The 25,444-nt window shown below is 43.4% G+C and overlaps 1 protein-coding gene across 1 annotated transcript in view; it reads right to left on the reverse strand.

The window, feature by feature from the left end:
• prkx (protein kinase X-linked) overlaps nucleotides 1–25,444 on the reverse strand; it is a 137,429-nt gene that overhangs the window by 43,402 nt on the left and 68,583 nt on the right. The window contains exon 4 of the mRNA XM_070891646.1: nucleotides 4,398–4,517. Coding sequence (XP_070747747.1) covers nucleotides 4,398–4,517 — 120 coding nt within the window. The remainder of the gene's footprint in view (nucleotides 1–4,397; nucleotides 4,518–25,444) is intronic.

Below are 25,444 nucleotides of genomic sequence, written 5' to 3' on the forward strand. Positions count from 1 at the left end.
AACAAGTTCCAGAGGGCGATCAGGAGGAGGACGAGGAGAAGGAGGAGCAGGAGGCCGACAATATTTTTCATGGGGGTGAAGAGGAGGATGGTGCTATTGCAATTGGAGGAGGTGCAGGCCACATATGTACCAAGCGTTTTCAACAGCTCTACGCGCAAGGGGACATTTCTGGGTTGTCCACACTCAGGCTGCGGGTCCTAGTGGGTTGCAGGAAAGCACACCCAGGACAGCAGCAGGCCCATCTGTACAGAGGAGACCACCTGAACAGCGCTCTCCTGAAATTCAGGCTCCACAGGAGGTGGTAGAGCTCATGGGAATGAGTGGGGAGAGCGTTCAACTTATAAAATCGCTCTTTGAGGCCATGGTGAGATCAAGGGAGAAATAGCAGCACTATCTGCAGGCATGTTGGAGGCTGCAGGCTGTCATTGCCCAGCAACAATTGACGGTATCAAGTGATGCCACTCCCACTCCAATCCCCAGACCACCCGCAACAGTCAGTGTGCAGGTTGATCCACAGGTCGGAAAGGTCAAACCTGGGTCTTCCGGATTGCCGCCTCCTGGGTCTGTCCTCCAACAAGCGGAGCGCCGTATCCGAGACACAAGCAGCAGCTTGGGCTCACTGGGAGTAGGGCTAAGCTTGCGGTAACGGGCAAGGCTAATGGCAAGGGCAGGCAGCAGTGTTTAAATAAGGGGGTGGGGGAGAGGTGGCTGCAGCTGAAGTTTGTTTGCTGCTGCTGCTGTTTTTTATTGTTATTTAATTTAAATGTTTAACTTTAATTAAAAAAATTATATTAAACGTTAAGTACAAACGTACAAATGTTCAAATAAACCAGCTTATGTAGAGTCTCATTTGCAGGCTAACAGGTGGAAATAGTCAACATGGTGGAATACAATGATCAAACGTGTTCAGCCTTCATGCGAAGCGGTGAAGTATCAGCTGCTGACGCAAGGCTCTTGTAATGGTGCAGGTCCACGAGGCCTCCTCCCCCTTCGTCCTGCGAGTTGTGGTGGTGCCCTGGATTCGTCATCCTCCTCTCCTTTCTCCCGAGGTGGCTCTGCAATCCCCACTTGCAAATCCTGTTCTCTCATGATGGCCAAGTTGTGTAGCATGCAGCACACCAGTGAACTCACTGACCTGCTGAGGGGAGCCTCCAGGCATTGGAAACACTGCTTTAGCACTCCAATTGTCTTCTCATATGTGTAAGAATGCTTGGCAGGGCCAAGAGAGTGTAGGACAAAAATGAACACGGAAACTGGATGATAAAAATTCCACAGCCAGGAAAACCTTGAAAATGATCATCCAGCAAGATGAAAGCAGAGAATATAGAAAGAAACTTCAATTGATGTAGCGCCTTTCACAGCCTCAGGACCTCCCAAAGTGCATTATTGATAATTAAGTACTTTTTTGAAGTGTAATCACTATTGTAATAATGTAGGAAACGCAGCAGCCAATTTGCACACACCAAGATCCCGTAAACAGCAATGCAATAATGACCAGATAATCTGTTTTAGTGATGCTGGTTGAGGGATAAATATTGGCCCCAGGACACCAGGGAGAATTCTGCTTTTCTTTAAATAGTGCCATGGGATTGTTTACATCTGCCCTCAGGTTACTGGCTAGTTTCGTTTAACATCTCATTTGAAAAATACAAGGTTAATTGTTGCCTTTTCTCCAAATATTTCTTCTCTTATAATTCAGTACACTAAAAAGAGCTTATGGTGGGGGGTAGTGGTTATGTTGCTGGATTAATAATCCAGTGAACATTGGTTCAAATCCCACCTTGGCAGCTTGAGAATTCAGTTTAATATACAAATATAAAACTGATATCAGCAAGAATCATAAAAACTTAAATGATTCATGCCCTTTATGGAAAGAAACATGCTGTCCTTACCCAGTCTGCCTATGTGTGACTCCATTTCCACATCAAGATGGTTGACTCTTAACTGCCTTCTAAAGTGGCCCAGAAAGCCACTTGGTTACCTTCAGGGCAATTAGGGATTTGCCAATAAATATTGGTGTTGCCAGCGACACCCACATCCCAAAAGTTGACTATCTTCACCATGTCTTGGTAGTTTAACTGAAGCAATACATGCAACAGGATTATGTTGGTAACCACTCGTTTAAAGAACTAAAAAGAAATGTCTATTTTTCTAAAACTCAAGGATAAATTATAAACGCCAGACAAAAAGCTGCACATTCATGCACGTTTCAACTGAAACCGGATGTGCAGAAAATCGAGCAATCTTTCTTAAACTATCAAATTCACTGACTTTGAGAGAAATAAACAGTGCTTTGGAATGTTAAGTCATATCTTTTGTCCCACATAATAATTTGCCTCTACCGCACACAGCCCATAAACACCCTACCTTTAGCCTTGCAATCCTCAACACATGACTGGAGGCCAGAAGCTTCTTGGCAAATGTACATTTTACATTTCCCTGAACAAACAGATTAAGTTTGAGAGGGTAGTATGGAAGGAGAATCCACCTTGGTGTTTTCTTATTAAACTCAATGAAATATCAGCTTTTTCCTTTACAACAGTACCAACACGTGAAGCCCATGTAAATTTATACAAAAATGCTCAATGCTTCTACAAATAATTCATTTTACTATGAGTTGCAAGGTTATAAATTATACCAGCAACATCCCAAGACGCTTCACAGGGGCATTATGAAACAAAATTTGACAGGCATGCAAGGAAATATTAGGACAGGCGACCAAATGCTTGATCAAAGTGGTATATTTAAAGCAACGTCTTAAAGGAGGAGTGGTTGAGAGATAGAGAGGTGCATGGAGGGAATTCCAGAGCTGAGGACTGAGGTAGCTGGAGGGACATAGAAAGAAACAGAAAGTAGGTGCAGGAGTAGGCCATTCGGCCCTTCGAGCCTGCACCAATCAATATGATCATGGCTGATCATGCAACAGCTGCCAATAGTGGAGCGATTAAAATCAGGGCTGTGCAAGAGGCCAGACATCTTGGAGGGTCATAGGGCTGGAGGAATTTAGAGATATGGAGGGGCCATGGAGGGATATTAATGCAAGAATGAGAATTTTAAATTCAAGGTGCTGGCAGACCAGGAGCCAATGTAGGTCAGCGAGCACAGGGGTGATGAGTGAACAGGACTTGGTGCGAGTTAGAACACAGGCTGCCAAGTTTTGGATGAGCTCCAAGTTTGTGTCAGATAGGAGATGGGTCGCCGGCCAGGGGAACATTGGAATAATCAAGTCTAGAGGTCTAAAAGTAATGGATGAGGGTTTCAGCAGATGAGCTGAGATGGGCAATGTTTCTAAGGTCACAGTGAGCAGTTTTGTTGATGCAGTGGATATGGGGTCAGAAGCTCATCTCGGGGTCAAAAACAACACCAAGGTTGCGAATGGTCTGGTTCAGCCTCAAACAGTTGCTAGGAAGATGGATGGAGTCAGTGGCTCAGGAACGGAGTTTGCGACAGGAAACATACTTTGTTGTTTGAACAGTTTAAAAATTACACTACGCATGGTCTTTCATAATTAGATTAGTTATATATGCATGATCAGGGGGGTTCTGAATTAAAACTGAAAGTACCCCCAACCCACCAGTGTATTAAAATCCTCAATCATTTGAGTGGATTCATACATGGCTGGTTTACTTTTTAATGTATTGCTGCACAATATTTTATTTTTCATTACTGCCAAACTTTGCCATTCGACTTTGAATGATCTACTTTCAAGATGTACATGTGCTTACATGTTTAGAAAAAGTTTGATTATCGATCATAATGATTGAGATTCTCATCTTCACCCCCTACCCTGTAGATTATCAAGACTTCCAAATTCAAGGGTTAAACAAGTACCAGATTTGATCCTCACCCAACATTCACGTGTAGTTTTTTTAAGCAGGGGGTCACTGGATAGCGATCAAGTGTAGCAACTCTAGTCAGTTTTTCCTCTCAGTCCTGCGCACCAAAGCCAATCACACTGGCCCAGGCCTGTTATCCATTCTCACCTGGACTAACTCAAGAATTGAATCGGAGATGTTCCTGATCTGTGTGACTCAGTACCACATTGGATGGTGCCATCATTTAACAAGCCATCAGGGGAAGCTCACCAAGGGTTTTAGACAAAGGTTCATTACCCATTCCATCTAAGCAGGTCGGTTTTCACTGAATTTAGCTTTCTGGGACAGGCGTACAGTAGTTTCCTCAAAACAAATAAATAGCATTGATAAGTTCCTCCTAGTTCCCAAACTCAATTTTCAGTTTCTGGTTACTTATTAATACATATTTTGATTTCCAAAAATGTATTGTGAGGTAACCCCAAGATTCAGCATCATCAAGCAACAGCAATACAATGACAGGGATCTTAGCAACATTAATGAATGCTTGAGGAAATCAGTTGGAAAATCTCCAAAAGCACTTACCCTGAAAGCATTTCAAACATCAGCACGCCTAATGCCCACCAGTCCACAGCTCTCCCATGACCTTTACTCTGTATGACTTCTGGTGCAAGATATTCTGGTGTCCCACAGAGTGTCCAAGTTCTAAAAGGGGGAAAATAGGAAATCTTCTCATTTATTTTGTTTAAAAAGGAGAATCAGAGTAAACCAGTAACTGATGAAACAAATGCAATGTACAATGACCAAAATATAGTCAGAGAACTTTAATAAAACCAATTGTTGATTATTTTTTTTTTACAATGAATACCTGTTGAAAAAGGTAAATCTGTCCTAAATTGTTTGTTGGGGAATGGAATACGCTTCTACTTTTGGCTCTCAGTGTCAGCATCAAGCAGGTTTGGTACATTCCACTTCCACAGTGGAATCCCCTCGACTCTTAATATGCAACGCATCCCAACAAATTCAGAACAGCACCTCCTGCTGCATCAGCAGAAAAGTTCCACTTCCTAAACAAGCGAGCTACCTGTGACTTCAACTAACGATTGGAAACAAAACCAAGATTTATCAAATTATTAACTTTGGTCCTTTATAAGTCACGTTTATCACCATTCTGGACTAGATTTAACCTCCTCTACGTCTCAAAAAAAAAAACAGGGTTTCAACCGAGCACAGCATCCATTCATCAGACTTTGTTCAGTTCCGCATCTTTCTGCTGTGCTTTGTCCTGCTTGTGAAGTGGGCATTTAAATAAAAAATTCAAGGAACTCATCTTGCACACAGTTTACAACATTAATTCATGCGATAACATATGCAAGAGATGGGGATTCAATGTGTGTGTACTTGCCAATTGCATACAAGCTATATCATGTCCAGGCAGTACCCCCTTTTTTCCCAGAATTTTATGCAGTAAGAAAAAACATTTTACACACTCCCAGTGTACAACTGAGTTCACACGGCATTCAATACATTGTGCACGGCTATTTTTGCTTAAGTCGCATTCTTCTTGGGACAGTTGGGTGACCTGTTGACTGTAGCTTTATTTCTATGCACTGGATTAACCTCTTTGTGGGATTCTGTAGCAAGGTACTTTACGTATACATAATCTGAGAACGGTAATTCCAAATGCAGAGACTAGGGATGCTGGGAGGTACAACTTGAAGCAGAAATGCACCAGAAGCAAGGAAAGTTCTTGCATTTTTTTCACTCAAATCACATTAACTTCAGAGACATGGGAAGCTGCGGGTTTCATGTGTTCAGGAAATGCAAGCCACTGCGATATTATTGCTACAAAACATGCTTTAGAATCTCTCTCCTCCAACATCTCCACCGAGAGTACTGATTTATACTAACATACCATTGCAGTCACGAGCTGCACTGCAATCTCATGCTCAGGATTCACCATGCAGGAGCCTCAGCATTATTTAGAAGGCCATTACAGTCAAGCCAGTTTCTGTTCTCATGCCCACACCTGCATATTTTGCAGCATGATGCCACTGTGCCTCAGCCAAGAGCCAGCTAACATGGTACAGACCAAGGACCGACCATGGGACTTTCCTAGAATGCAAAGTGAATTACTAACCCAGGTCATTACATACCGAGCCATTGCAGTACACACAAAACACAGAGATTCTTCCAAAACATACAGTAACACTTTGACCCTTCCAATAGCCATTCTGGATAAATTTAAAGCAACATATTTGTTAGCTTTCATGTAACAAATCGTCACAAGGTGCATTACTGGGGGAGGGAGAAAGGACAGAAGTAGGACAGAATTAGGGAAGGTAGCTGTAAAAAGTCAGTCACATTTTGGGCTCTCCCCAGAGTGGAACACAGTTTCCTGTAAGCAAATTTATATCTCGCATGTCCTGAAATTTACATCCATGTGTGCCATAGATGGAGTAAGCTTGTCACAGGATTAATTTTTTTTTAAATCAAGATGTTTGTATCTCAACAGCTCCTCTTCCTGTCCCACACCTCCAGAGTTCCCAAACAACATATCCTTGATCCGATCAACTTTCTCATTGACATGCTGCTCCTCCGTGGCATTATCCACAGGCACAAGATCAGCTTCCATATGTATGCTGACAATACCCAGCTCTATCTTTCCACTATCTCCTGACCACCTCGGCTCCATCAGGCTGACTGTCCCACATCTAGTCTTGAAGGAATGACAACTGAATACTGGGAAAACCAATGCCACCGTTTTGGCTCTTTAATTCTTGTGGCACTGACTGTATGTTCCCCCTCGGCTACTCCTTGTAGTTGTATCAGATTGTACAAAACCTTCATAATCTGTATGACGCAATGCACAATGTTAGGGATAGGCAATAAATGCTGACGGTGCTAGCGACGCTCAGCCATAAAATGAATTTAAAAAATTAGTTTTAAAACCCAGTATCTAATCCATTGCCAAGATCTGCACATCACTACCTGCCTCTGCTCATATCTCAGCTCCTCCACCAGTGAAATCCTTTTCTCTCGGCTTTTGTGGCACTATTTCAAAGAGCAGGGAAGTTATCACCGGTGTCCTGGCCAATAGTTATCCCTCAATCACAAACAGTATCTGGTCATTATGATATTGCGGTTTATGGGAGCTTGCTGTGCACAAATTGGCTGCCACATTTTCACACATTACAACAGTGACTGCGGTGCTTGGAGATGTCGGTGGTCATGAAAGGCACTTTATAAATGTAGGTCTTTTCTTTCTTGAGATTCAACTACTCCAATGGCCTCTTTGCAGGCATCTTATCCGCCACAAACTTCAATTTGTCCAAAATGCAGCTGCACGTATGATGCCCCACATGGATTCTTGCTCACCTATTATCTGCATTCTCACTGACCTACATTGCCCCCTTGTTCCCAAACACATTAAACTTAAACTCTTTGACCTCATCTTCAACCCCTCCAACCACCTTGCTCCACCATATTGCGGCAATCTCCTCTTCCCCAAACACCCTTCAATCCTTTGACACCAGCCTCGTGTTGGCCCATCTTCACCCGTGATTTGGAGCGCAGCTCAAATGAACAGCTGCATCCCATGGAGCTCATTCTGAGCAAGCCGACGTGATGGGAGGATATAAATCGGTGCCTGAAGCACACAGTTTTTGGTGTAGCCAGATAATAAGAGCATACGACACCGGGAGGATTTGGAATTAAATCACCTCAGAAAATCTGCATTTTACAAAAATTATACTTATGCTCACAAATTGTATCCCTGAAGTGTTTGTTGGATACCCCAATTTAGCAAAGATTTATCAGAAGATCTGAATTGATGCAGCATTAATGCTCGAGAAAAATTAGACTAATGTTAACTCTAGAAAAGTCACCAATAATCGAAAGATTACATAGATTGACAATTGTCAGCTTCCATGATTAAAATGCCTCCTAATCTGGATTTTGAAAGTGTAGTGAGAAATGTCAAGAGTCAATGATAATTCAAGTTTTTAAAATCTGCAAACATTTGGAAAGTGATAGCTGCAGTGCGTGATTATACGAGAAGCCAAAAACACATGTATTACAAAATTCCACTGAGGATTTCTCTGTTACAGCATTGATGGTAACAGCTTGGCCCATTCTGGTTCTCAAAGACATCCTTTCCCTTAACCCTTCTAAATTTTTATTTTTCAAATTATTTACCTATTTCTCTTTTAAAAGCCATAAAGGCTGATAGAGTTAAGCAATGGTTATCAGTGCATTGCTGGTCTGTGATGAGAAACAGTATGGTACACCAGTCAGCCTCAGGTAACAACTAGTTCATTAACTGATAGTTACACTTCAACCTTTATGCAGTCTTAAGCAAAACTAAAAAAACAAACCATATTTTCATTCCAGCTTTACTATGTAATGCAACCTATCTTGTTAAAAAAAATTGTTACTCCAAGTTAAATTTAGCATTTCTTTATACTAACCTGATTTATGAACTAAGATGCTTGATTACTTTTTCCAGGAGTATAAATTATTTTTGTAACAAAATTTAAATTAATTATGAAAAGATTATCTGGTCATTATCACACTGCTGTTTGTGGGAGCTTGCTGTGCACAAATTGGCTGCCGCTTTTCCTACATCATAACAGTTACTGCACTTCAAAATTATTTCATTGGCTGTAAAGCGCTTTGAGATGTCCAGTGGTCGTGAAAGGCGCTATATAAATCCAAGTCTTTATTAATCAAACCCTATCAAGATATAAAAATATAACACTGGCACAGGTGATGTAACATTACATATAGATCATATTTACCAAATGTCAGATAATTATTACTATGCATAATGAGGTCCCTTTAATTCAAGTATATAATTGAAATACTATTTGGAGAAATAGGGTGGATTACAGATTATTAATATTCAACTTTGAAAGAGCAGAACAGAACACAAGATCTCAGGCTTCTGGGCCACTTGAATATAATTACCAAAAAGTCACCAACCCCTGAACATACTACAAACTAAAATATCAGCACAAATGAGACCCATTTCTGGGGCAGTTTTATACATGGATAGCCGTCAATATAAATTACCAGCCAGACTCCCAAGAATTATATTCCCCTATTATCCACACCGACCCCACATGCTGTTTTAGTCAAAATCGATCATGTATGCAATATATACACATACATATAGCACAGTTTTATCTTTTTTTTTTAAAAAGGGCTAAAAAATAACAGAGTATTTATCGGAGTTACCAGCATAAATGTGGACATGGTGATGCTACATTGGTACATGCACAAATTCTTAGCCGAGATTACAATAGCAATTCTCAGCATGAAACACACAACACAGTAAGGGGTCAAGTTTCGGCCTGAGTTGCTCCAATTTTTTTGGAGCAACTGGTTTAAGAATGGAGTATCTTAGAAATTGCAATTCTCGGCATTTAATTTGCTCCAGTTCTAGTCAGTTAGAACAGTTTCATTTATAGAACAGATTTTCTTTTCAAAAGGGGGAGTGTCCGGCCACTTCCGCCTGTTTTGAAAGTTTAGGCAGTGAAAACTTACTCCAAACTAAATTAGAATGGAGTAAGTCTAGATTTGTGTACGCTAAGAAAAACCTTGCCTACACTTTACAAATCAGGCGTAGGTTACAAATCAGGCTTGGAGAACTGAGGGGGGGGGGGGGGGTGGGGGGGGAGAGAGGCGGAGGGAAGTAATTAAATTTTACAAGCATTCAACAGTCTTACTTATACAAATAAAGAGCCATCCTAAGATTATAAACAAAGCAAATACAAAATATTGCGGTGCTTCAGGCAGGCCTTCCTTCCATGTAGGAGACACGGACAGCATCAGTGGCTCAACGGCAACCAAAGACACAGCAAGCAGCCTTCGAACTGCAAAGGAAGCTGAGGCCATTCGGCCAGGGACAGGGAGAGGCAGCCAGCCCCCCATAGCCAGTTTGAAACTTAAATTTGTAATTGCAGAATGGGTGCTGCATTGTCAACACCACGGATTATGCAATGGTTCGCCGGCAAGTGTATAGTGTAGAATTTACCAATATCTCGCAAAGATTCCAGGTACCTTTCCCCTACAGGAGAAGAAGAATCCCTTTCTGGGCTTTTAAAATGAGCTTAAAGGGGCAGACGAAGCCTGCGGGGGATAAAAGGGAATGCATTCATGGAGACCCCCCCCCCCCCACCAGTGTTTGGACTCATAGGAAATGGAATTCAAAATGGACCTAAATTACAGAAGCTTGAGATCCCCTAAATATCTATGGGAAGGAACATATCAATTTTAAGATTCTACAACATTTTGGCTGCGAAAAGGAGTTACCAAATACAGGAGGTGGGGCTAAATTTGTGTATTAAGGATCCCAGACTGTCTGGGGGAACTATTCACCCCCTAAAAGATAATCGAATTACCCAATCAAGCACAATGGAAATCATGGTCAAGAAACTGGACAATCCTAAAACAATGCAAAACCAGTTATAGCACATTCTCACACCCTAATCAAGTTACTGCTAACAAAGGAGACATTTGAAAATCAATGGACAGTACAGTTTAAACAGAGCCCAAGAGATTTGATGGGAGAAAACGGAGCCTTTTTTTTATATATCTATCCCCCAGTTTTTACAAGGAAAGGAGCAGCACGCAGACTAGCAGAACACAGAAACTAGAAGACAGGAGAGAAGCAGAGCACAGACTGGAACACAGACACAAGCAGCCGGAGTGAAGAAATGGAGTCGTGAAGGAACCTACAAGAACTCATCAAGAACTGACCGAGCACAAGGCCCACAAAACGGAAGGTTGTCAGCAACAAAATTGACAACCACTCTACAATCTACTTTTGAACGACCCAACGGGGGGAGAAATTACCAAAAGGGACTAACAAACTATTCCTAACCAAAGAAAGTGGGTACTTACCCCATACATCCAAAACGCAACTTACCGCATCAACGGACGCACCCCAACCGAAGACTATGCAGTCCGAAGTCCTCTCCTCCGTCCAGGGTACGGCTCGCCGAGAAGGCCAAGTGCAGCGAACCCCGAAACCGTGATTCACTGGCAACTGTCTAAAGGGATTGGTGAGCATAGCCCCTGAACCCTCAGAACTATAACTTAGTTAGGGGAATTGGGAGGGGGGAGGCAGGGATAACTTGTGTAAATGTATCTGCATTCTCCTCTTTACCCCATTTCGAGTTTAAGCTGTATTCTTTTCCCCACTGGCTGTAATTTGACATTTTATTCAATGTGTTGTACCCTTCAGTGTGTATTGGTCTGTGTGTGTTATTAAAGGTGTGCCTTTTACTTCTTTTTAAACACAATAAAGCCATTCCTGCTTCCTACCTTGAAACCGATTGTCTGTCCAAGTCTGTCACAGTCCCTTCATAATTCCAGTGTCTAGAACCAAGGGTGTGGGAGCGATTCGGAACCGCTCATAAGGGAAAGCTGACCCCCTGCAAACCATCCCTCACAATAGGAGAGAATTGATTAGAGCTCACCGCACCAGGAAAGTCATAGCCCGTAGGCTGATCGGCAGGAGACCTTACCCACGTCGGTATCGGTAATATCGAGCCAGGCGTTCGTACTTGGACATGAGCGAGACTGATCGTGTCAAAAGGCTGCGTTTCCGCAGAGAAGCTGTCGTTGAGATCTGTGATATTCTGAGATCAGCTTTGCAGCCCAGAATCAGAACGGCAACTGCCTTGTCTGTTGAAATTAAGGTAACAGCTGCACTTGCCTTCTATGCCTCGGGATCGTTTCAGGCTACAACTGGAGATGTGTGCACCATCTCTCAACGTGCAATACATACCTGCGTTTACCAGGTCACAGCTGCACTGTATGTGCGGAGGGATGACTTCATCAATTTCCCAATAACCGCACAAGCGATCCATGAGGCGGCTGTGGGCTTCTTCAGAATTGCTGGCTTCCCAAAAGGTACAGGGCTGCAATGATTGTACCCACATCACCTTGCGAGCACCTGTGGAGTATTCCGAGCAGTACAGGAATAGAAAAGGTTTCCACTCCATCAATGTGCTCATGTGTGACGACAAGCAGCGCATCATGTCAGTCGATGCGAGATACCCTGGCAGCATCCATGATGCGTTCATCCTACACGACAGCGTTATATCTGACATGTTTGAGCAGAGCTGGCTACTGGGAGACAAAAGGGTACGGCCTGACCACCTGGCTCATGACGCCCCTATGCGTGACACAGACAGAAGCTGACCGTCAATACAACATGGCGCACATTGCGAAACGCAGCATCATTGAGAGGACCATTGGCATATTGAAACAGTGTTTCTGATGCCTGGACCATTCCTGAGGCCACTTGCAATACTCTCAGATTGTCGGTCACTTCACTGTTGTGTGCTGCATGCTCCATAACTTAGCCATCATGAGGCAGCAGGAGCTTGTAGTGGAACCAGAAGACCCACGTGAGGGTCTAGTGCATGATGATAATATTACGGAACAGCAGGATGAGGATGACGACGACGATCAGGAAACCATGCATGTGCCTGATGCCGGAGCACGAGGTCGGAGGGGGGCCGTCCATTGTGCTCCTTTAATGCTTGTTCGAGCCCTGCGCCAGCAGCTCATCCGTGAACACTTCAATTACTGATGCCTCAGGGCTCTATGGCCACTGTTGCACATGGACATGTTTATTCTTTGAAGTTGTTCCTATGTTGTGTTGTGTTAATGGAAGATGAATCAGTTTTAATGAAAAAATATTTTATTGAAAAGTTAACGTCACTAATAAAATATTTGTTGCATCAAACTTCACTTTTTATTATGATTCTTGAAGAGCACTTAAAAACTATCACTTATAAACTTGTAAAGTTACAGAACAATTTCAATGTGAAAAAACTTATCACCTAAACTTCAAGATCACTTTTAGGTGCAAAATTAAACAAGTTACAAAATGTGAGAGCATTTACACTATAAAACTCTAAGATCACTTAAGTTGTAAAGTTACAAAACTTACAAAACAATTTCAATTTGAAAAACGCTACTACAGCTACATCAAGAACAAGAACAAAAGCAGCAAAGAAAGGCTGCAACCATCTCTCATCCACATCTCAGTGAATGTTCACTTCTTCATGGGGGTGTCATTTGATTGGCCGGGCTGTGTGCCCTTATTGCAGCAGCTACCTCCACGAGGGCCTGTTCCGTCGATTGCACTCCCTCGGACATTCCCCCCCAAGTTCCCGTGTCATTACTGCTATTTCTCCCGTCAGGACCGTCACCTCTTCACCCACTGCACTGACGCTACGCATGAGTGATCGGGTAAGCTCATTGGTCTCCATACCCAATGCCACAACCTGAGCCACATCTGTTGCACGCTGCATCTCAGGAGAGTGTGTCTCCAGTCTCCTTCTCCTCTGCCTGGGTCTGCCTCGCGGCACCACTACACTGGGAGGCACGGGCAGGGACACTCGGTGTTCCAGACGACAGCACTCTAGTGCGAGCCGTGGGCTGGGATGGTGGGTGAACTGCTCCATTATATCAGCATCATCACTGGGACCCGCAACGTCAGAATCAAAACCATGGAAGGTGGAACCAGAACCTATGCAAGGGGTTGAAACTCTGATGCCCCTTAATAGGGGCTCAAACATTAATTTGGAAGCTCTCCCCTGTAGACATTTCAGTCATCGCCATCATCCAGTCTGGATCATCCGCATCTGGTCCTTGTTCTGTATCTTCAGGATCCTCAGGGTTAGCATCGTCATCATCATCATATTCTGCAAAATACATCAGAACAGTCAAATGTTTAACGGCAAGGGAGGGGGCAGGATGGGTGGCATGAGTACTCACACATAGCAGGCCAGGCAGCAGGTTGATTTGAAGGGCCACGATGCATTTTCAGGACTTACCCTCTCCCTCGCGTGCAGGCCCAGCTTGTGTGGTACGGATTGCTTTTCTCCATATACGACTCATCATAGCAGCTACCCTCTGTTCCAAGGGTGTCAGTGGATGCAGATTGGGTGTGCCTCCTCCTGTCCGAGTTGCTTCCCTTTTGTTGTGGGCCAATTTCTTCTGTAGAGTAAAATATAACTTTTTACAGAGTGCGTCTATCTGCAGGGTGGGACATATAGTCACGTTACAATTACATTTAAAAAATGAAAATATTACTTACACTAACTACTTGACCAAGGTCGTGCCATTTCTTTTTACACTGGCTTCCAGATCTCATAGTATGCAGCACTGCGCAGTAATCTTCTGCAACTTGGTTCCAGCGTTTCTTCATTTCTTTAGGTGGCACTTTTATGCGACCTCTGTGCTGGTATCTAACTCCGGCCATCTCTGCTCAATGACGTTGACTAATATCTCCACTTCCTCATGCAATAAATTCTTTGTTCTTGGTGGATGTTGTTCCATTGCAAAGTTGAATTGACTCATTTTTCAAAACACAGTCCTTAATTTGCATGCAACTATGCAGCACCTGTTCTGGAAGTTTAGCAGTGAAAAGCAGCACTCACTGATTTCAGCAGGTGATTTCTTCAACAGTGCTGCTAAAAGCACTCCCCTTCAGACACCAAAAAATCACCAAAATTCAATCCCAAGCCTTTCCAGAGGTCCACGAGACAAATCAGCACTTTTCTTTCAGTTCCTTTAAAAATGGGCGCGTGCCAATGTTTCTGGGCTACTGCACGTGCGCTCCAACACGCATGTGCAGGGCTGCCGGCACGACATTCCCTCATTTGACTTAGCGTCCCCCCACCCCACTTGCAGAATCTGTGCACTTCTGTGGCTCTGCCCTCCGCTGCTGTCTGCGCGCCGCGCTCCGAGACCAAGGAGCCCGAGAATTACGAGGTAGATTTCTGTCGCGCTTTTAGGCGCGAAAAACGGGTGTCCATGTCGGGGCTGCGCTGTTCTAGGCGCGGCCCGAAACTTGACCCATAAAGAGGACAATTAACTACACCATTTTGGGAGGTTTGAAATTATATTTAGCAGTGTCTCGATCAGAATCTAACTAACTCTACCAGCTTCACCAGAGGACTATAACACCATCTGGTGTTGGAACAAGTATAGTGCATATGCACAAGTGTGTTATGGCCACTTGTACCATCTGTTGAAAGAGGTCTGTTAATCAGCTAAAAGCTACCTCTTGCTGCAGGAGTCATCAGCTGAGGAGTTCTCAACATACAAGAACATTTCTCAACTACACAAATTAGAAAATTCCTTCAAAAAGGTAACATTTTTATGGTGGGTTTGTTTTTTCTCCTGTGACTAAATACAATTCTCAAGCAATAGGTTCTTAAATAAACTATCACCTTCCCTTGGTCACATATCTGGTTTCAGCAGCAAGTATCAGATCAATCATTCAAAAATAATGGCACAGAATTTGCTGCAGCAGAGCATGTCCTGTTTGTTAGATCTTTGTCCACACCTTTCAGCTTGAAAAATGTGCGCACTGAAAATACAAGCTGATAATTGGAGCGAGGGCAATGGGCCATCTGGGACCTTGGTGAATGATGGGACCAACAGTTTATCTCCTTAACCAATGAGATTTAAAGAGCGAGAGGGAGGGAAAAGAAAAACACATTTGAAATTTTAAAAACCTCCAAGAACAATTTACTACCTGCAGGAGTGAGACACCAGAGTTTCAATTGTTCCCTTCTAGCCTGGAGAAGTTGAGCGGCATTACAGGAACAGGAATCTCATCATTAAAAGCGTCCTTATGTCATTGGTACCAGCCCCAACTTTGTGACATGCTTGATTTGTTTCAACAGCACAAATGCAATAATTTCTTGAAAGTCACAGGGAGGTTGAGGACGGGTTGCTGTTTTCGCGAAGCGATTGGCGGAGCGGTGCGCATCATCCAGCAACTTCTGGCAATTAGCAACTCATGGGATACCTTTTAATCACAAATGACTGGGTCAGTTGATTTAGATGAAGGAATTGAGTGTAATACCTCCAAGTTTGCAGATGACACTAAGCTGGATGGTGGTGCGAGCTGTTGAGGAGGATGCCAAGAGGCTGCAGGGTGACTTGGACAGGTTAGGTGAGTGGGCAAATGCATGGCAGATGCAATATAATGTGGATAAATGAGAGGTTATCCACTTTGGGGGCAAAAACACAAAGGCAGATTATCTGAATGGTGGCAGATTAGAAAAAGGGGAGGTGCAACGAGATTTGGGTGTCATGGTACTTCAGTCGTTGAAAGTTGGCATGCAGGTACAGCAGGTGGTGAAGGCGGCAAATGGTATGTTGGCCTTCATAGCTATGAGATTTGAGTATAGGAGCAGGGAGTTCTTATTACAGTTGTACGGGGCCTTGGTGAGGCCTCACCTGGAGTAGTGTGTTCAGTTTTGGTCTCCTAATCTGAGGAAGGACGTTCTTGCTATTGAGTGAGTGCAGCGAAGGCTCTTCTGTTATTTACACAATAACTCAGTTATTTTCCCAGCAATTTCTGGCCCAATGTTTTTTCCCAACCCTACAGGAAATTTGCTGGGCTCTTCATTTTACAGTGGAATTTGCTAGAATACAATCGTGTAATTATTCTGCAAATACATAAAAGCCACACGAGTACTCAGCATCAAACTGTAAGATTGAGATTCCTGAACACCCCAGAATAAATGTGAACTTGATGCAACTGGTATTGTTTCGACTTCTGTACCTGCTTCACAATGATAGAAGTCGGCAACACACTGCTCGGGATAAAGCAGAGTACTGCCCATGTACTTTTAAATGCACAGCCATGTTCTGTTAACCAACATTCAAATATTAAACAGCCCACTCTGAAGCAATTCTGCAGAACAAGGAAATCGGTTTTGTGTCCCACCACTTGTGGTTACCTCAGCCAGTGCAGTTATTCTCAGCCAGTGTGAAGTTAGAGAGCATGAAACTTCCTCCTCTAAATGGTTTATTTCTCCTGATGCCCAAACAATAAATTGGCACTGATTTAGCACATGATTCCTTTCACTAGCATTTACACACTTAAAAGTAGACATTGAAAAGTGTGTACAGTACATACCAGTATTTCAAGGCTAGCTTAACATAATATTCAAAGAACACATGAGCTTTGCTCCTTCAGTTTAGTATGTCTGAACCCCCAACAAGCTTGCAAGTCTCAGATTTATTTTTTTTAAGCTTCCATATTTGATAAGCTGCTGTGTCAACAATTTTCATTTTTTGAACACCTTTAACATAGTAAAACATTTAGGACCGAGATGAGGAGAAACTTCTTCACCCAGAGAGTGGTGAACCTGTGGAATTCTCTACCACAGAAAGTTGTTGAGGCCAATTCACTAAATATATTCAAAAGGGAGTTAGATGAAGTCCTTACTACTCAGGGGATCAAGGGTTATGGCGAGAAAGCAGGAAGGGGGTACTGAAGTTTCATGTTCAGCCATGAACTCATTGAATGGCGGTGCAGGCTAGAAGGGCTGAATGGCCTGCTCCTGCACCTATTTTCTATGTTTCTATCCCTAGACGCTTCACAGGAGTGCAACCAGACAAAAATCGATGCCAAGCCAGAGGAGGAGATATTGGGGCAGGTGACCAAAAACTTGGTCAAAGAGGTAGCTTTAAGGAGTGTCTTAAAGGAGGAGAGTGGTGGCGAGGCAAAGGTTTCGGGAGCCAATGGTGGGGTCGTGGAAATCGGGGATACAAGAGGACAGAGTTCAAGGAATGCAGAATTCATGGAGGGTGTGGGGCTGGAGAAGGTGATAGAAATAGCTAGGGGCGAGGCCATGGAGGGATTCGAACACAAGATTGAGAATTTTAAAATCAAAGCGTTAGTGATCTGGGAGCCAATGTAGTTCAGCAAGCACTGGGATGATAAGTGACTGGGACTTGGTGCAAGTTAGAATACATACAGCATTGATGTGGTTAAAATTAAAGCATTTCAGAGTCTAGACACTGAATATTATTGATATTCAAAGAAGCATTGATAGCTGCTATGCATAAGTAATGTAATTGTAGGAACTTTTCTAAACAAGTCAAAAATTAAGGTAATGTATTGACTTTCATATTTGTTGCTCTAAACAAATGTACCTTAAAGCACAAGATACAATGAGAATTTTGTTCCATCTCAACCAAGATATATGATCAATGAGACCCCAGTTAAAACATTACATAAAATCAATGCAAGTAGTCACAGGCTTGTGAAATCGTCTTGAGTGAATATTTGTAATTTCATGCTTTAGTGAGTCTTAGCAGGAGCCCGACAGGATGAGGGAGGTGAAAACACACAGCTGAAGCACAGGGTTTTAAGATTCTCTCCATTGATGTTGATTCAGCTCCCCCACACCAGCAATTTCGGCAACTCGAAAGTTGGCACGTCAGAAGCAAAAGGATATTCATTCTTCAAAACCTATTTCACAAAAATACTGTGAAGTGTGCGCATCATTTATCTCTAAATATATGAAACACGTATACAGCGATGCTACGTTTAGATCACAAATATATTTGAGGCAAATAGTATCGATGCATTTAAGGGGAAACTAGATAAGTATACAAGGGAGAAGGGAATAGAGGGTTATGCAGATAAGAGTTGATGAAGGGGAGGAGGTATGAGTAGAGCATAAACGCTGGCATGGACTAGTTGGGCCAAATGGCTTGTTTCTGTGCTGTATATTCTTTGCAGTTCTATGTAAAATACTAATGATAAAATAGGCAACTGAGATACAGAAGATTTTAAAGTAGTTCAAGCAGATTCTTAAACGACTACTAATTAATTGTTTGATAGTAGCCTGTAATTTTTCACTGCATTCATTACTTCACTATGTCAAAAAGATAAATAAATTGTTATGGTACTCTGCAAATCCCCTGGGAGGATAAACGTAACATCAGTGTTCTCGTCAGGCCAGCATCAAAACACTGACCACACTTGACCAGCTCCGTTGGGCAGGCCACATTGTCTGCATGCCCAACACAAGATTCCCAAAGCAAGCACTCTATTTGGAACTCCTACAAGGCAAGTGATTCCCAGGTGGGCAGGGGAAACGTTTCAAGGACACCCTCAAAGCCTCCTTGATAAAGTGCACCATCCCCATCGACACCTGGGAATCCCTGGCCAAAGACTGTCTTAAGTGGAGGAAGAGCATCCGGGAGGGTCCTGAGCATCCCATATTGGACTGTACAGTCACCCAAGAACTCAGAGTGGAAGCAAATCTTCCTCGATTTCAAGGGACTGCCTATGATGATGGTACTCAGCAGATTACCAGAGCTCGATTAACATCTGCAAGAATCATGCTAAGTGCAAAGAGAGGGGGTATTTAATAGAGTGGCTAGAAACAGAAAACTCGAGTGGAGACACGCCATTTGCTCTGCTCCACAGTCAGCCATCCTGATAGAAACCTACCATTTAAAGGGGAAATCTAGAACTAGCAACTCAAGCAGACTGTCCCTGTCTATCCAGGAAGTAACTGGTCAAAGTAGTAGATTTTAAGGAATGACTTAAAGGAGGAGGTAAAGAAGCAGAAGTTTAGGGATGGAATTCTGGAGCCAAGGGCCAAAGCAGCTGAAGGCATGGCCATAAATACTGGAGTGATGAAAATGAGGAATACGCACGAGGCCAGAATTGGAGGAGATCATAAATCAGAGTTGTAGGGCTGGAGGACGTTAAATAAATAGGAGGTGCGAGGCCATGGGGGAATTTGAACACAAGGATGAGAATTTTAAAAATCAAGGTGCTGTCGGACTCGTAGCCAATGTAGGTCAGAGAGCAGAGTGATGGGTGAACGGGAGTTGGTACACCTGAGGATATGGGCAGTAGAGTTTTGGATAAGCTTAATTTCGGGCGAGGGGGCAGGGGCGGAAGATGAGCTGAGGCAGTGCCAGAGACAGGCAATATTACAGAAGTGGAAGCAGGTGGTCTTGGTGTTGGAACGCTTAACCGTCAGAAGTTCAGCTCAGGGTCAAATAGGATACCAAAGTTGCGAGCAAGCTTGTTCAGCCTTAGACAGTGGGCAAGGAGCGGGATGGAGTGAACGTCAAGAATTAGCCATGTAATATGTAGTCACATGTAGGCCAGACTGGGTAGGAGTGGTATATCTGGTAGCCTAGTGGTTATGGGAGTGGACCAACAACCCAGGTGCTGAGAGTTGAAATCCCTCTGTGGGCACAACATAATCTTTACAACAAATGAGAAAAGTTGGGACTCATGACACAGCTCGAGTCAGCCAGCAGGTGGCAGTCCTGGACCAAAACGAAGGTATGAAGCAAACAGATTCATACTGCCATTCATGATACACAGGGGGGTTACAGACCCAGTAAAAGGCAAAATTCCCAAGACAAAATGATTACAGTACATGAATGAAGGAGCAAAAAAGGCATAAATACAAGTGAAGTAACAGTGTAATTAGATGGTTTTAGCTGCAGACATATCACAGGAATGTGAAAAATCGTCAAATAATACATCTGTAGCAGGGTAATAAAATACTTTCATTTGAAATCAAGTCCAAAGTAAGGTGAAAATGTGCCACTTCAATTGGAGATTTATAATTTAATCAGGATTAAAAACTCTGCAGTCATATATTTTAAGGTAATTAATATAAAAGATTGCAAGATGCAGAGTACAAAATGAGAGCCTTAAAAAGTGAATGTAGATATATTACAAAATTAGGGAATTCATTATTTCTCTGCTAGCTTTTCATAGATTTAGCAGAATATTCAGATTACTTGGTTTGCTTTCTCTCCTCTTGTTCACCCAAATGAAAACTTCTCTGAACAAACGGCTAAAATTGTGAAAACAGCACTGTGCCAGCTTTTAAATTGAAAACACTGCATACCCCCCAAAAATTGGAGGGAACATTGCTCCTGACAACAGGGCACTTTTATTACTGCTATTCGTATTTGTTTCAGCAGCTCAGAGCGAGCTGAAACTTGAAGTCAGTTTTCCCCCAAGACTTCCCAGCACTGTTAAGCTAATGCAATTCAATAAACTGGAGAAACCCCATTGTTCTAGCATTGACAGTCAGAGAGAACATATACTGTAGAGAACAGGTTCATGAATTATGCATCTATCACATGAAGAAAAAAGTCTTGTGTTTATATAGCGCTTTTTAACGATCTCATACGTCACAACTGCGAGGGTCTATGGAGAGCCGTCCTCCATTTAGGATGCCCCCAAAGGTTCGTCACCATCCTCCGCCTGCTCCACGACGACATGCAGGCCGTGATCTTCACCAACGGATCCACGACAGACGCAATCCACGCCTGGACAGGCCCCAACCCGCTTCCCAATCTTCCTCGCCGCCATGCTCCACCTCAGTCAACAAGCTCCCTGCTACAGTGGAACTAAACTACAGAACCAGTGGGAACCTGTTCAACCTTCGCTGTCTCCAGGCCTGATCCAAGACCACCCCAACCTCTGTCATCGAGCTACAGTACGCGGACGACGCCTGTGTTTGCGAACATAGAGGCTGAACTCCAGGACATAGTTGACGTAGTTACTGAGGCGTACGAAGGCATGGGCCTTACGCTAAACATCCGTAAAACAAAGGTCCTCCACCAACCTGTCCCGCCGCACAGCACTGCCCCCCAGTCAAGATCCACGGCACGGCCCTGGACAATGTGGACCATTTCCCATACCTCAGGAGCCTCCCATCAACAAAAGCAGACATTGAGGACGTGATTCAACACCACCTCCAGTGTGCCAGTGCAGCCTTCGGCCGCCTGAGGAAAAGTGTGATGGAAGACCAGGCCCTCAAATCTTCCAAGCTCATGGTCTACAGGGCTGTAGTAATACCTACCCTCCTGTATGGCTCAGGGACATGAACCATGTACAGTAACTGGAGAAATACTAACGATGTCTCCGCAATATCTTGCAAATCCTCTGGGAGGACAGACACACAAACATTAGCGTCCTCGACCAGGCCAACATCCCCAGCATTGAAGCACTGACCACACTTGATCAGCTCCGCTGGGCAGGCCACATTGTTCGCATGCCAGACACGAGACTCCTTAAGCAAGCGCTCTACTTGGAACTCCTTCACAGCAAACTAGCTAAAAGTGAGCAGAGGAAACGTTACAAGGACACCTCAAAGCCTCTCTGAAAAAGTGCAACATCCTCACTGACACTTGGGAGTCCCTGGCCAAAGACCACCTGATGTGGAGGAAGTGCATCCAGGAGGGCGCTGAGCACCTCGAGTCCCGTCGCCGAGAGCATGCAGAAATCAAGTGCAGGCAGTGGAAAGAGCGTGCAGCAAACCAGACTCCCCACCCACCCTTTCTTTCAACGAGTATCTGCCCCACCTGTGACAGGGACTCTGGTTCTCGTATTGATTGGACTGTTCAGCCACCTAAGGACTCACTTTTAGAGTGGAAGCAAGTTTTCGATTCCGAGGGACTGCGCCTATAATGATGATGTCACAAAGCAGCCAATTTTCACACAGCAAGCTTCCGCAAACAGCAATGTGATAATGACCAGATAATCTGTTTTAGTGGTGCTGATTGAGGTATAAATATTGGCCAGGGTACCAAAGAGAACTCCCCAGCTTTTCCAAGTAGTGCCATGGGATCTTTTCCACCCACTTGAGACAGTAGATGGGATCAGAGTAATGTTTCATCCAAAAGACGGTACCCTCAGTCATCCTCAATACTGCACTGGAGTGTCCACCTAGAATGTGCGCTCATTTCTCGAGTGGGACCTGAACAGACAGTTAGCTGTGGCAGAAGCATGAATCACAATTAAACTGCTTTTCTAGCCCAAGTCTCGGAAGAGAGGGGTAAATGAGACACTTTCCGCATTTATTTTGCAGCATGCAGCTGGTCTTTCTGTAAGCCGGCTGCAATGTGTGGGGGCCCAGCATTTCATCCATGCAACGATCTGGTCACAACATTTTGGTTGACATGTCTACATATAGTAGTGGTATGATAAACTATCATATTTTAACTATGAAAACTGAAGTCAAGCAGGGAGGTGGGGGCATGGGGTTCCAATGCAACACTACTTTCTTGTAACCAACCTAAACACTCAGCTGGTTTTTACCTAACTGTAGCATTACAGTAACCAGCAGTGGAAGACCACTAAAAGAGTAGCTATGCATAGCTTTTATGTGCAATTTATAGAAATAGGAGTAGGCCATTTGGCCCCTCGAGCCTGCTCCGCCATTTAATATCATGGCTAATCTGATCATGGACTCAGCTCCACTTCCCTGCCTGCTCCCCATAACCCTTTTACTCCCTTACCGCTCAAAAATCTATTTCTGCCTTAAATATATTCAGCCTCTACAAGTCTCTGGGGCAGAGAATTCCATAGATTTATAACCCTCTAAGAAATTTCTCATCAGTTTTAAATTAATATCCAGTTCATCTGTGTGTTCCTCAAAGATTGCAGAGCAGTTTGCAGTGGGAAGACAGATGTTTGATCATTATTGTGACAGGACTTTTCAAACAGCAGCCAAAACTCAACCATTGAAATATCCTTGCATCATCTTCCTTCTGACCAATGCGAGGAATTATAAATATGACAGTAAAGGACTGTTCACAATGCAACAGAACAAAAAGCCTGCATTACGATAAAAATGTGTATTAAAGGGGCATTTAAAAACATGTCGGTTCAGATTAATAAATCAAACTTGCCAGGATTTGAGCTCATCTCAAAAGGACATGGAGTGAATGCACTTTAAGCCACATCCGTGCAAATCATTTTGCCATAATTACCTTATTTTTAAAAAAAACAACCTTTAAACTGCATGCTAAAACATTTTTTTTTTTTAAATTGTGATCAAGGAGGGTGATATTTGTGCTGGGAACAGACCTCTTAACTTAAGACACCCAAGGCTAGAAATTGGACAGCCTTGCACACAATTTTTCAGCAATATTTTGGCTGTTTTGACGCTAAAAGGTGTTCACCTAAAGTGACCAAAGTTGTGCGCCCTGGCTGTTTTGAAATACAGCTGAAGAGCGGACTGTGGTCGTGCAACGCCAAAAAAGCGATAATGCCATGCAGCGCAAAAATAAACGGCAGGTTAAAAGGCTGCGTTGCATCCCCAGAAACAGCAGTAAGTACAAAGACCTGCAAAAAAGTTAAGTTTTTGGGGCCAATTTTCCACGTTGCTGATTTTTGGCATAGTTGTAGAGGTATGTCCGATTTTTTGTGGCGGACTGCACCAAAAAAGTTGCAAGTTCCACCGTAATAAATTTTGAATATGGCGTGGTGCAGATTGTCTTTAAGCTCTGTGGGTGGAGCTTAAGGTCTACACCAAAAACTGAGGTTGCCAGGGTAACAAGGGACACTGATGAGCTGAGGCTGGAAAGGGAAACATACTCTGTTCCTATCCCTGGCCAAAAGGACACACCCGCCCCCAGTGCCGCTCCGATCCCTGGCCGAAAGGGCTCCCGCCCCCATCCTGGACCGAATGGCCCCTCCCGCCACCGGTGCCGTGTCTTCTTCCCTCCCTCTAAAACCTAACTCAGCTCTGCTAAAACAATTGCGCCTTCTATGTGCCGAGTTTCTTAAGTTCACGCAAGGGTTTTCAGAACGGTGCTCTGCGCCATTTTTGAAAAAATCCTAGTTAGCCAAACTCGCTTAAATGGCCAGAAATTAAATGGCACCCACCAGTTAAGCCAAAAAAAAACGGGAACTACAAGTTGGACGCAAGTAGTTTAAGATGGCGCAGAAGCTCTGGCATAACCTGCAGATTTTAGTTTGCTCCAAAAAAAAAAAGGCGTAGAATGGTGCTGAAAATTGAGCCCCAATAGTTTTCATTTAATTCTTTTGCAGCGATTTAGTTAAGGATTTTTTAAAGCATTTTTTGTTTTGTGCAATTGTGTGTGTGTGTGTGTGTGTCCGAGGGCCCGTCCTTTTAGTGGTAATCGGCCTCGGGCTAAAGTTGGCGTGGACCGCGGTTTCCACCGCAAATCCTCAGGTAACGCTGATTTTCACTGTCGGGTGCATTTTGTTGCCAATTTTACTTTAAAAAAATAACGGTATTGGCAACGGTATTTTTGCTCAAAAATGCGCAAGAAATAACCACTATCGCCAAAAGACCCATTTCTAGCCCTTATTCAGCATTAAGGTCAGGTACATCACAGCCAGAGATTGAGCAAAGCCCCAATAATGTGCCTCAGCCCTGACTTCTGAAGTGCAGCTTTTACTGCATCGATGTGACATTTTTCGCCTGCACTACTCATCTCGTGGCATCTATTTAACATGGGTTTCTAAAAAAGACAATTCACTGAAAATAATCACATGCAAATCAAATAAAAAGTAATGACATACTTTTATTGAAGCTGACAATGGTGTGTAATTACAAGACCCTCATTCCCTCCTTCACTATTTTTTAACTTCTTACACACTTGGAAATCATGGTTCTCATACTTGCAGTGCACAGAAGTCCTCAGCTTGCTTCCCATGGTTATCAAGCAACCTTGCACTAACAACCATGATCCAGAAGACAATTGTTTCTTTGGGCATGAGAAGTACAGATTTTTTAAAAGTGTAAATGAGAGAGAGTGTAAGAGCGCGTGCCCCCCTCTCACACTTAAATGAGCAAGGGGGGGGAGCATTCACAATGGGGTGGGCAAAGAGAGAAACTATAAATATTCACGTTAAATTCCATCTGCCATTCCTCCTTCGACTATCTTCTAAATTGATTTAGATACCTATGAATATTAATCTTATCACTCGGTTACATAATTTGGTTTTGCGAGGAAATTTTGTGTTACAAATTATAATCTCCTTCATATTATATGAA

Source organism: Pristiophorus japonicus, chromosome 10 (assembly GCF_044704955.1).
Source record: "Pristiophorus japonicus isolate sPriJap1 chromosome 10, sPriJap1.hap1, whole genome shotgun sequence".
NCBI lineage: Eukaryota > Metazoa > Chordata > Chondrichthyes > Pristiophoridae > Pristiophorus > Pristiophorus japonicus.